Source organism: Temnothorax americanus, unplaced genomic scaffold, assembly GCF_048541705.1.
Source record: "Temnothorax americanus isolate GAGA-0224 unplaced genomic scaffold, ASM4854170v1 Scaffold91, whole genome shotgun sequence".
Lineage (NCBI taxonomy): Eukaryota > Metazoa > Arthropoda > Insecta > Hymenoptera > Formicidae > Temnothorax > Temnothorax americanus.
In genome coordinates, this window is record NW_027509814.1 from 185,042 (window position 1) to 198,609 (window position 13,568).

At 40.6% G+C, this 13,568-nt stretch overlaps 1 protein-coding gene across 48 annotated transcripts in view; it reads left to right on the plus strand.

The window, feature by feature from the left end:
- The window catches only part of LOC143908294 (uncharacterized), a 155,743-nt gene that overhangs the window by 111,249 nt on the left and 30,926 nt on the right, over nt 1–13,568 (plus strand). For 8 of the 48 annotated variants that reach the window (XM_077425860.1, XM_077425865.1, XM_077425875.1 and 5 more), the window contains one exon: nt 7,325–7,378. The exons of 27 other annotated variants lie outside the window; for them this stretch is intronic. In XM_077425860.1, coding sequence (XP_077281986.1) covers nt 7,325–7,378 — 54 coding nt within the window. Of the gene's footprint in view, nt 1–2,303; nt 3,177–4,186; nt 4,525–7,324; nt 7,379–13,568 lie in introns of those variants that run through there. 13 more of the 48 variants (XM_077425850.1, XM_077425851.1, XM_077425856.1 and 10 more) reach the window with 13 other exon arrangements.

A 13,568-nucleotide genomic window follows, 5' to 3' on the forward strand; every position in this document is an offset into this window, starting at 1 on the left:
TTTCTCTCGTATTTGCCGCAGTTCTCTCGATGATGTAAAAAAAATGACACGTCTAGCAGATATTATGGACACGTATATGCAAATGATAATGAGGATGTCTCCATGTGTATACTAGATGCCAGGAGAATGACGCGCCATTGTTTCCACGCACGTCTGACTCTGACAGAAGCTCGATGATTCGTTTGCCGATCGGCAAGGCCGACTAGCCGTCGGCGATTGCTTTCACGCATGAACGTGAATAGCCTCACCCGAATGAAAATGCACGACGTTTCTGCATAGTTGTCCGCCACGACTTTCGTCGGCTTCCGGTACTCTCGCGTCACAACTTTGCGCGATCAGGTTTCGAAGGAAGACATTTAGTATTCTGCCGAACTACGACGTAATCTCGTGGGATTTGCATCGAAACCTGGCAACGTATTCCTTGATAATCTTGTAACCGAAGTTAATCTGTTGCTTAAATCTAGATGAAGTTTAATCTAATAGCTAATCTAATCACCGAAAACATCTAAAATGTTGATCTGAAAAAAATGTCCGCAAATAGGCAAGATTTCTTTATGATAAAATTGTTTGGCGCAAAATACGAGCATTAAGTCCTCGAGAACTATTGTTTTCATGTTATTTCATGGACCCGCTTCTCGAAAACGGATGATAAACGGTAAAGAGATACTCATTTCTTCAGTTTCAACGAAAGCGATAAAATTTGCTTTAGCGCGACTGAAAATCGTCGTGTTCGGGTATTCTCATCAATTCTGTTTTCTTCCTAATGACAGATGTGCGGTTGGCAATGGTACAGCGGACGTTTGACGGAATATGTGCATGCTAAGTGTGCGCATACCGAAAGAGTTTTTGCGCGCTGTAACGTCGCATGCAACGATAAATCATAGAGTCCTTCAGGGAGAGAGGGAGAGAGAAAAATAGAAAAGCGCGCCGCATTTCCTTTTCCTCAAAACTTCCCAAATCATTCTCTCGCCGGATCACACTCGAAAATTTATACTTATCGCACTTAGATAGCGCGGATAGCGGATATAAGGAATTTCCTTTCGAAACCCAGTCATCCGCGCAATATTTATCTACGTTCAAATGCGATATCGTGCCGATTACGCGGGAGAGATGGACGATTCCGCACTTATCACTTCCTCATTAACGCGGCGCGTAATCGAATGCTAAATAATAGAATCTATTGTAAGCTCGCGATGCGGAAGACGGGCTGAAATAAACGTGCGTTTCTGCAACGCGTTGACATTCGGCCATCCAGTTTAATAATCGAATGCAATTTTCCCGTTATTGATGGAATCAAATATTAATGCGAGACTATATATAGTGACGATATCATAGTGACGAGCTTCTGTCGATGCAAACTGATTTCGTTATCGACCTGTACCTTGACGAGTATATATAAGAGTGTAATCCTGTAGATGTAGAAATATAGAATTTTCAACAATTGCGGAACGTATATCGTTCTCTGTAAAATCTTTATCGATGATCTCTTCATCGATAGACCTGATTTATAATTAATATCCTTTAGAAAGTTATAATTTTTCTTATCGCGAATCCACGTGTCTAATTCATTCCTTTACGCTCAATTTAGCATTGATTTAATTATTTGATATAGCATCAGCGATCATTAGTTACTAATCGATCAAACATCGTTAACGGGACATCCACGAGCCTAATTTAACGTGACCACACGAGCGGAGTCGTTAAACTCGCTTTGATGATTTTCAATAAGTGACGTGGGAGACGGGAGTGGAATACGCGACATATAAATCGTATAACGGGGCCCGCGATGGAAATACCTCCGCATGCCCACGCGGCGGGAGCTAAATTAACAGCATGCGGTGTAATTTTAGCGTAATGTAAATCGATATCGCTGCGGTGCTCCCCCGCTCTCTGACCCCCTAAACGTGAACGTCACGGAATGCCGCTTTGTACGAGACATTTCGCGTCGCCGGCGGTATCGCGGCCGAGGCTGTGAATTTTTCAAACGGCTGGCAATCAGCCAGACATTTTTGTTACGAGTCATGACCGGCGTAACACTACACACCGTGTCGTGCACCCTACTTTAATGAACACCTTCGCGCTATGCATCCGTGTCATCTGCCCGCGGCGGCGTGCCTACCATGCTTTATGATGCCCGCAAGTTCTCCCGTCTTATGTTACTCGTGTGAATATGTTTACGAGTATATCAAAATCATGTGACGTTTTGCAGAGATATTTCTCTCTCGTCGCTTCTATAATGTAAGATTAGTTTATATTTTCCTTTTATAGACTTCACTGTCTAATATAAGTGTTTATAGAATTGTAATAATATATTTAAAAAGGGAGGTAAGCGTATATAGAAAAATGAAGAAATTTGAGATACCAAACGTAATTTTGATTTGTCAAAGAATCCGGCGCTGTAGGAATTTCTTGAACGATCATCTTCTCCACCACTTCAGTGTCAATTTCTCCCTTCCAATATCGCTAAACGTTGACTGCGAAACACGAGCCAACTTCTACGACGCAAAGGCCGACGACCTGAGCCCAAGTTCGACGTAACCTCACCAATATTCCTTCTCAGATACTCGCCCGAACGAATCCTCCATTCTCGCATCGAATCTGAACAGGCGAGTCGCGACGCGATCGGTTCCCCGCTCGACAATGTGATGTCAATTGTCGTGGTGAAATCGCCGTGCTGACGATCCCCAGGAAAGAAAAGAGGAGACGACGATGAACGGCGAGCGAGATTCGTGACTGTTTCGCGGACAGTAGGAAGAGGACCACGAAGAGCGAACGGAAGAAGGAGGAAGCGGGCCGGTCCGGTGGGGCCCCGGCCATGGGGGAGACAGCATGTTCTCCGAGCTGTGCAGGGAGACCCTGCGGAAGGCAGCAGTGTGTTACTCTGCTCGTGCAGGAAGTCCATCACCATCGCCACCAACGTCTCCGCCGCCATCACCCGCCAAGGAGGCAAAGACTGCTGCCAACGCTGACCTGGCAAATGTCCGTGACGCCAGCCACGAAGGAGCCAGAGACCATCATCAGTACCATCATTCAGGGACCACCGCCGGAAAACGAGCGACACCAACCGGAAACGCCGCCGCCGCCGCCGCTGCCGCCGGCGAGCCCAGAGATCCGGCCTCAGAAAGATCGGCCCCGATCGATCGTCCAAACGACTTCAGGGAGTACGTTTACGTCCGGTGCGCGACTGACATATTAGTTCATTACTCTCACAGTACTCTTCGGGGACAGATCGAGCATCGACCGTCGATTTCTTCATTGTGCTTGAGAACTCGCGTTCTAACACATAAAAAAAGACTTATTTTCTGAGCAAATAGTCCTCCGGAATGGACAGTTCATCTATCGACCCCCATAGAATTAGTTATCTGAATTTCTATGGTGTCTACTTCACTTTGCGAGTTTTTGTTACACAGGTGAAGAATAGAAATAGCAATTGTAATTAATGATTTTTATGAGTAAACGCTTTATATAGAGATACTTTGTATAATTATACGAAAGCGTGAAAAATATTATGGTTATTATTTCACTCCATATAGCTATCATTAATTTTCAGAAAATTGCGTGATTGTCATTTTTACGAAACAATAGCGTCGAACGACATTTTCGCGTCGCGATGGTCGATACTCGTGTTGGATCCATTAGGACGGCTTGACGTTGTCATCCGAGGAAATTGATCGATCACATGCATCATTCGGTGAAGCTCAATGCAGAGTCCGGCTCGCTCACTTCCATTTCACATTCAGATACCCGAGATTAGCTTCAACGTACTGTTGTCGGATAAAATCAACAGGCGTAATATCCCGCGATTTTCAATATGGTGCTCGTACGACGGCGTCATTCACACTTATTAAAACAAGTTGTTCATTTGTATTTGGTCGCGCTTTTTTGTTTGTTGATCTGAATCCAGCTAAACGAGTCGTTATATCCAATCTCGCGATTATCGCTATCGAATTAATAGTTTGCAAGTTTACACAGCTTACACTTTATTTTATTCATTATTATATCGTGAAGTAATGAAAGAAAGCAATTAAAAATTAAATTATGTAACATCGTAAATGAATTATTTTATTAATTAAACTCGCATTAACGAGATATCGCGACGTTTGTTTGTCGTGCCAAAAATCGTCTTGACACGTTTCTCGGATCAATTCTCGCGATATCGAGTCTCATGTCCGAAAAAAAAATTTAGAAAGAATTCTACCCTGGCGCGTAAATCGTGGCGTAAACGTAAACGTACTCCCAGAAAGCGGCCGGCGATGCCCACTGACTTCAGCAAACGATTGCCTGGACTCGAAGCCAGAGAAGGGCGACGTGGCGGCACGTGCGGTGCCGCCGAGTCCAGGGAGTCCCGATCGGTCTCCCCCGAGAAAGGAACAGCACGTCAACGCGAGGACCACCGAGGAGGCGGTGGAAGCGGCGGAGGAAGTGCCGGCAGCGAGTGCGGCCGACCGGACTCGAGAGTCGGCCGACGATCCCCAGGGTCGTCGCCCGAACCCGAGGACAACTCCTCAACTTCTGGCGACGAAGGTACCTTCCCCTGTTGCTCGTATGCACGCTGAATTTTTCACCGGCCGGCTCCGACCAGATCCGTCGGTCTATCCCGCGGGATTGTAAGATAATCGCGTGCCTCTCGCATGTCGACGCGAGTTCAATCGTGTAATTCGTATACGGCACTAAAAATACAAGACTGATCCAGGGTCTCTGAGTAAAGATCCTATTTCTTATTCGTAAATGATATACACCGTCCGGCTAATTTGGAAACGATATCTCTCACGAGAGATATGGGAGAATTTAATCACACACATCTTTGGATGGGAATTAATAATTAAAAAATAATCAATGTAATGTGCCTTCCGTGCAGCTTTTAAAATTATGTGATGAAGATACGCTATGAAATATATTTCTAGTTACATCGAGGTGCAAGTATCTCGTTGCATATCGATCCAAGATGCCTGTAAATGGAAATTGAAAATAAAATTAAAATTAAAATTAAAATTAAATTTCATTTTTTTACAAAACTTCATTAATATTATTTAATATTATATATATTACTAATATTATACTTATATTAATGTATACATCGGATTAAAGAGGATCGAAACGTGAGATTCTTGTCATTTTTAATCATAAATATTTTTATGAACATGAAGAATTAACGAACCAAATAGAACCTTTTAAAAACGGAGTTATTCATGGAAAGAGAGTTATTCATATCAAAATGTTGAATGATAATCCCCTGCGAGTGTTCGGTCGGGATAGTGGAAGTTCGATGGGATCTTCGCGTTCGAGATATATACCTACTCTTGGGGATTGCGGGAGTTGTTGATCGTGGCTCTTTGAGAAATCGAGTTCATGAAGTTGCAGGGAGTATCTCGGCGACGAAGGTGAACTGAAAGATCTTAGATAGCTCAATCGAAAGCAAAGACCGCGCGTGATCGCAGAGCAAGCATCAACGTTTAGCTCCTTCGCGTGCTGTCGCCTTAGTTACATGTCATGTAAATATGTCACTTAGAATTTGAGGATTTGAGATGTGAACGTAACATGCAGTTGGGATTTCATCCTGTATACCATGCTCTTTATCAAGTATCGGATTATAATATTCGTGAATCGAAGAAAGAAATTACTTCTATAATCTGGAGACTGGTATCCATTCTTTAGACTTATCATGCAAATAAAAAATGCAGAAACCTCGTAAGATATTGATGATAACTCGACGGAATTTTAAATCAAGTATGCACTTGCTATACGCTTTCTTTTAAGTATATACTCGCTAAATCGCAGAAAAAATCGACCACAGATTCCTACCGTTCTGACATTTCTGCGCTTCACTTTTTTCATTTCATATTTTAACTCTGCAAAATAAATATGGACCGAGAAATATTTCGTAGTCAGTCGTATATGTATTTTTATTTCGCACATTGCGAGAAAGTGAAGCTTAAAAAGAGAGCAGGCCTTGGAGAGAGAATCCTTCTGACGATGATACTTATTTCATGTCTTCATATAATTCTCCGTGCGCGATGCACCCGGCTCGTTTATCTCTTCACTGCGTAACGTTCCATGCTTTATAGAAAAAGGAAACTCGACTTCAAAGAAGTAACAAGATTGGAACGCGACCGCGCTGCTTTATTCCTAGATAAACAATCTGCGATCGATTGCGAGGGTTCCTTTTGTCGTTCTCTTTCCTATTGTGTCCTGGGACTCTGATCGTCTCTGTAATTGACATGAGTACTCTTTTCTTCCTTTGGATATTTTTATAATCTTTTATATACTCTCCTAAAATACATCCTATTATTATCGCGTCAATCTCTAATAGCCGCAGATTTTTTGATAAATTTGTAATCAGTGTTTAAAAAAAAGCTAATATAATATTTAGACATTACACAATTTAAGTAACTAAGATAATTTCAGTAACTTAAATAGATTCCGCAATCGTTTCATTAAAAAAGATAGTAAAAAGATTCAACAATAGAATTGTCAAATATATTTTATAGTCAAGTTTTATATTTTATTCAAATTATTTTATATAGAATTTGAAATAAAAATGATTCAGTACGTTGTATAATTAAGCGTCACGCGGGTTGAAAATTATACGATTGGATTTTACGAGCTATTGACTTGCTTTGCTATCGCGGCGGATCGTTCTCGCCAAGATCCCTGATAAGAGGCAATACGTTGATACACTCGAGGATGCCCGAATCGCTGCGCTGGCATCTTGACGCGGCACCTTTTCTCGTAATCGAAATTTCCCTTCTTTTCCCGAGACTTTCGCAACTGCATCGACTGCACTCGAAGCCTAAAAGTACCAGAAGCTATCTTGCAATGTGCCAACTCGCGATGCTCGAGGACACTCCTCGGGGTTTGCTTGCGATACCAAGTTTCTTTCCATGTGTCTTCTGACGTATTAGATATACTTTAAATAATTCAACGCGATTGTCTTTTCAACAGATTCTTCGATATTTAGAATTTAAAACTCACAGATTTATAATTTATGTAAGAATTCAATCGAATTTATTATAAATTATAAAGAATATTTATAGCTTTATTTGCCATATAAGAAATATTTAAAAAATTAAAATATACGATATACAAAATTATAAATAGAAATCCATTCTGTAATCTGGATACAGATTATAGAGCTTAAAGTTTTGGGCTTTAATGTTTCAATATTAAATCTGTTGATAATTAAAGCTGAAATGAAATATATGTTAAGATAAAGTTAAGCATGACGATGAAGTCAAGCAAATAAAAGCAGCTTTCTGAGACACTGTCTACAGGATTCGTTAAATCGGACAAAATGTCTAATGTTATGTTTCTTGTTCTTTTCCAGGTGAGTATTCGCCCAAGTTGATGGAAACGTCTTATCTTTCTTCTGCGGCGTCAGGTATTTATAGTGGAAAAGCCATTTGCATAATTAAACCTTAATTTTTACGATTCTACAACTGATACCCATTAAGAATCGAGAATGTGATTTTCTCCGAAACAAAATCTAACAGCATTCAATCTCTGAGAAGAGAAAAGAAATTTCTTTATTATCATTATCGGAGATTATCGTATTTACATCGATTTTCGACTTTACTCCTTTTTACCGCACTGTGCTATTTGAAGGAACTTGAAGGAGTTCGCGATACGATAAACGTTATCGCCGGCAATGAGATTACTGGCTATAAGAAGACTCAATTAATATAACGAACTTTAATTCCAACGAAGTTACTGTTCGATTTAGCTCCATGCAATTCGCGTTCAACCAGCGTTTTTCCCATTGGCACTTGTCCTCTTTTTTTCTGTCACTTTCTGTCGACACAAATGACTTTGCTCATTGTTCGGAAAACGCACTTTGGAACTCTCTCGCAAAGTTGGAACGTTTTCTTCAAATGTTCGCGCACTCTTTGGGAGAGAGAAATATCCTCGGAAATATCTTTGTCGAACTTCAATCAACACTGCCGGCATTCTTCCGAGATGAACGTCATCCCGGTTGAATCGAGAGTTTCGAAACTATCAATCAAACTCACGTTGCGTGATATTATTGCCCGTGTTTCGCATAAACGTCGACGTCGCGTTGAAGTTCAGTAGTAAATCGTTTCTCGGTCATTAATTCGATTACGTCGTTTGCTGGCAACCGTGATTAAACGTAGTTATAAATTATGAAGATTATTGCTTGAAATTTGCAGTGACATGATCTCAACGTGACATGATCTAATAAATTATATAGCTGCTTCACTTGTGCACTCTGACCTTTTGATATTACAAATTAATTATTTCTTCGAGTAAATTAGTTACCATTTTTAATTTTGTAATGGATTTTGGAATTTTATAAATTGTACACATTTTTTTAAACTACTATGAGAACTCTTATTTTAAAATTTGTCATCATATTTCTAATTCATGGCGATTGTTGTATGCACGCTGCCATTCGTACATGACTGTAAAGACACTGTTAAATATTGAAGGATGAAATTTAAACCAGTAACATTTTATTATTTGTAACTACCTAATAATACTGTTTTGTGTTAAAATAATAAATTTTGATACAAAAAGAGCAGTGTAAGTAAGATAAGTAAGTAAGAGCAGTGGCGACTTATATAGAAATAGTTGAAAATGACTCAAATTTAGTATAATTTGACACTGCGAATTTAACAGTGGATAGTGACCGACTCTATTTAGTCACTATTTTGGGGCTAGTGGCAGATGCTTAATTTGTACATTTGTAAGTTTCGGGCGCATTAGTTGTTCTCTTCCGACATCGATCCTCGGTATGCCCCGCGATATTAGTTGCCGGGAAGATATATTTTACTATAATAGCTTTCTTAGTTGGTCGACGATGTTCGAATATCTGGAACGCGTATCTAATAGCGTTTTTCTTTGGCAGAACTGGTGCGCACTCAGTGCACATTAAAGCCGTTGTACACAAATCAACGTAATGTGTATGTTTAATAAACGGGTTAAATCATGAAATCCTCAATATTCTTTATTGCACTATTTGGTAAAATATGTACTAGGTATTTTATCAGTCAAAATATTTGCATTTTACTTTAAATATTAGAGATTAAATCAGTGTACAACGGCCTTAATGTGCACTGAGTACGCACCAGTTCTGCCAATGAAAAACACTATAAATCGTGGAATCCCGGAGTTTCTGGCGAAACTTGGACTTTCGGTATGCCTCGATCCGCGTATTTGCCAAGCTACAGTTATTTACTTTGGAGGAAAAAACAAATTTTAAGTAACTTCTTCCACTGCGTTTTACGACGAAGAAAGGAGTCGAATATTTCATCTCGTGTGAGAGAATTTACTGAACTCGGTATGCCGTTGCATCACATAAAGAAATACATATAACTGTATATTGTTCAGTGTATACGTAACTCTACGTGGATCGCAGAAAACGCTTGTCTCACAAAGACTTTCTTCCTTTCCGATTGAGATCCTCGACACGCTGTCTCCTCTCTTTTCTGATAATCTAATTTCATCACCGATTAAACGTACTTTCGGGATCGTAGGGGAGACAAAGATTTCAATTAACAGCGACGTCGCAGTATACATTAAACGACGTCAAGATTTCATCGCGAGCTGATGGCTTCAAAATTTCACACCAAGTTTACAAGTCTCGCTTACGGCTAAGTTTTCGTAAGCTGTCGACGTCGTGCATCTCGAGCTTAGAGATGCGCGCTTCCTCGGATAGCGAAGCCACCCCCACCGTTGTTTTAATTAAATCCGACCGGGAAGTATCGAAGAATCTCTCAATCGGCGAAATAGGCGGTGATGGGTTCGTGTCGTTCGTTTTGCTCGATACTCGTTGCCCGAATTACTTTGGAATAACCAGACGTTAGCGGAAAGTCCGCTTCGATTCGACGACGTGCAGGATGCATTCGGGAACACCCGGAAGGCAGACATCAAAGCTTCTATCCGAGAAGTTGTCGATTCACCTGCTGTTTCACTCTCGAGCTGTCGTGCTCTTCCGAACATTTATCTCGTCTAAGTTTTTCCTATATACAGATCGCGTGATTTGAATGTGAACTAAATTTTCGAAACGTCCGTCGGGAGGAATTTTCAGCGACGTTTCCTCCAGCCGTAAAATGTGTTTGCTACTATAGAGCCTCGTTGACTTTGATAATTTATTGTTCTTACGTATAGGTGACGTATGTATGTATATTATGCATAGTGAATGTATAAATTTAATCACGATCTAAACGAAGAAAAATCTAATTATTGAAATAATTTTAACCTGATTTGATCGTTAAAAGAGGACAATACTGTTTTTTTAAGTTTGTGAAGCTTTCCAGTGGGAAAATAATCCCGAAGGAAGAATATTGTCCCTTGTTAGTGGCGGATTTAACGGAGGCGGCACAATATGACATCTCCGCCATAACTCATCGGAACCCGCACGGGTCTCGTTGTATAAGCGGAAACGGCGATCGGTTATCTCGCAGCTGGATGCAGTTCCGTTTCGCACGATGCTCGGCAGCAATAATTACGCTCAACGACGCTAATGGGCGATTAATTATTTCCCGGCGCATTTTTGCAAGTTTACGCGCGCGATCGCTGAACTCCTCTTAGCGAGTAAACCGACTTGCGAGTAATTAATTACGGGATATTGTTTACGATTCTCGCGTGCAAAGGCAAAAGCGCGTAATATTACATACAACAGTCGTTTCGAATCGCCGGTATTCCCGGATTTGCGAGATCCGCCTCGTTGTAGCGGCCAAGTCCATCGTTAAAAGCTATTCCTCGCTAACGAGTTTCTTGCGCGCCTCCGGTCCCAACGTCGATAAATCGTTCAATTTAGGGCGCCTATATATGCGAGCTGTAAATTCGCGTTTATTCGGTCCGAGCCATCAAGCCAAGAGGCTTTCTCCGTCTTCGCGAAGGCAATAACCATTTGCCCGTTGCATGGAATTTCATCTGATTCGAAAAATAGCTGAGTATTCGTAGAACGAAAACAACAATTAAGAAAAATATCAACAAATATATTAGAAACCAAAGTATCTCACTATTTAAAGGAACCGTTTCTTTTTTTAATCAACCTTAGAACATTTTTCGGAATAATTACACTTCGATTATTTCTAAAGTTTTCGAATTGACAAGGATATCTTCGCGTTTTACGATGCGTTCAACGATCTCAGATAGACAGATTTGTTGTCAGTTAATGTTGCTAAAAATTTCTCTAAAGATTAGATATCGATAACTTGATAGTAGTGTGTAATAACAGCGCTATAAATTAATGCCACTCGCAGATCCTAGCTCGCTTTTCTGCCCTTTTTTACGACCTCCCGGAAGAACTGAGAATGCATCCTGGTCTTATCTAGTGCTACGACTGCAATTACTCTGTAAAAGGCGGGACAGACGCAGTCGGCGTCGCCCTTTTTTCTCAGGACCTTAGACGACCCAGAAACATCCTATTTTACACGAATAGTAATTATTGCGGCGAAAGTAGTAGCGTTTATCAGTAGCTAGTATCAAACGAATCATTTATTTAAAGCGCGATTCTAATCTCGTAAATTGAAGAGGGCGGTGTGAAAAAGGCTAAGCAGAACTAAACCGTAAAATGTCAGACTGGCAAAGTAAAAAAGAAGTAACACCGTTTCAATGACATTTGATCATCTTTAACCTACGAGAAATGTCATCGTAATGCCACAAACTATGATATATATGCACAGATTACAATATAACAATCGACAATATTTATAACATAATCATAAACGTCATCCGCATCGCACCCGATATCCGGGAGACGATTGAATTGTTTTCTCGTTGAATATCAATAACTCGAAAGCGTGGGCGACTTTCCCGGAGAAAAATGAGTGGAATGAATTGACGATCGACTTCGGCCATTAATCAGATGGTGCGGACAGCAGACGGTACGGCGAGTGAAATGGCTGCGCTCGGCGCAACGGATCGGCCATCGCGTAGACTCAATCGTATAGATGCTAATGACCCGACAAATTTTCCGATTGTTCGCCGGCAGTCAGTAGAACTCGCGCTCGAGTGATAAACGAGCCCGAGATTCCGATGGATTGAGGTCTGGCGCGAAAAAATCGACCGAGGCTTCCGGCGTTCATTCTTGGCGACGCTGCGCTCTAAGGAATGGCGAAAATAGAATTCCCACGTCTTTGTGACGAACGACCCTTTGGCGGCAACGCTTTTTACGATGAACATGAACTTTGAATAAAACAATAGGATTATTTATTCTTCCACGCGCAATGATGATTAATTTCATTGAGTTATTTGATAAAGTTTTAAAAGTTACTCTTTCTTAGATACAAAATAACAAAAATAATTGATAGCGTATTAACTTCGTTAGATATTTTACTTTCCTGCATAATAATTTATATTTTTATCACTTTCTTTTATATTTTATAATTTGCTGCTGTCGGGAGTGAACTTCATTAAAACACGACTGAACAACTATACATGATTAGCTGCATTTTTTTTTTGTTGAAATACACAAAAGATACAGCCGCTAATGCATTTTGATTCGAGGAAATTAAACCATCAGCTTTTTGTTGCTCTCTTAATAGAGTGACCTAATTTACACTTCCGTCCTGTTTCGGTCCATCTTGCCTCCACGATATCGCTGGAAGAGAGAAATTCCTTGCGGCAACGGCTTGCCAATTGAAATCCGCCACAAAAGAAGAAAATGAGAACTTTCCTCTGTGAGGAAGCCGACGGAAGAGGACGCGAGCCATTTTTGTGGGTTAGAATGCGAGCAATCGGACCTCATTGAGCATTCTTTTCTCTCCTTAAGATTCGTTTGAAGATAGAGTCATATCACGGCTTTTATCTCCTTTCTTCGACTAAAGCGCCGCGCAAATGCATAAACGGGGTTCGACAGGATAATCAGATATCTAGCCGAAAGAAATTCTATCGCGCGATTCTGCAAATAGCCTATTGCCCTCCGGCGGAAACATTTTCCGGCACAAAGGCGAAAAATAAATAAAAGTTACTGTGTAATATGTGAATTAAACAATAAAATTGTCTTCTCTTGTTAAATTAATATCTGTAATTCATATGCTCGATACATTTTTTATCAATTCTTTTTTTCTTTTTTTTAGATCACATCGTCGCATTATCCCTGCGTTTTTTATTTATTTCCTTATCTGATAGAAATTTCGTTTAATCTCCAACATTTGTCTTTATTATGTCTCCGAGCGAGCGTTCAGAGCTTTCAGTTACCGAATAAAGATATGACTGTTGTTATCATACTAGCTGCACACTTTCCATACATACGAGAATTTACCTTCGCGACGTTTTGTCGCTGATATACCTTCGTGCTCCGGAATATGCGGTTGCCAGGTGCACGGAATACCTTTCCTTCGTATCCGGAACTTTATTTTTCTTACCTATGCCCCTCGCCGAAACTTTCGGCTCGTTCAAAGATATGTTCCGGCGATATTACCACGCACGTGGCGCGCACGGTGACAGAAAATAGTTTTCCCTCGCACTAGAATATGAACTATGAATATGAACTATATATTCCGTTCCCTCTAAATGCTATTCCGGAATTGGATTCGGCGAAATGGCCAAGAAACACATGGCTGCGTGACGTGGGAATCGATATTTATTCATTCCGGCGTTCA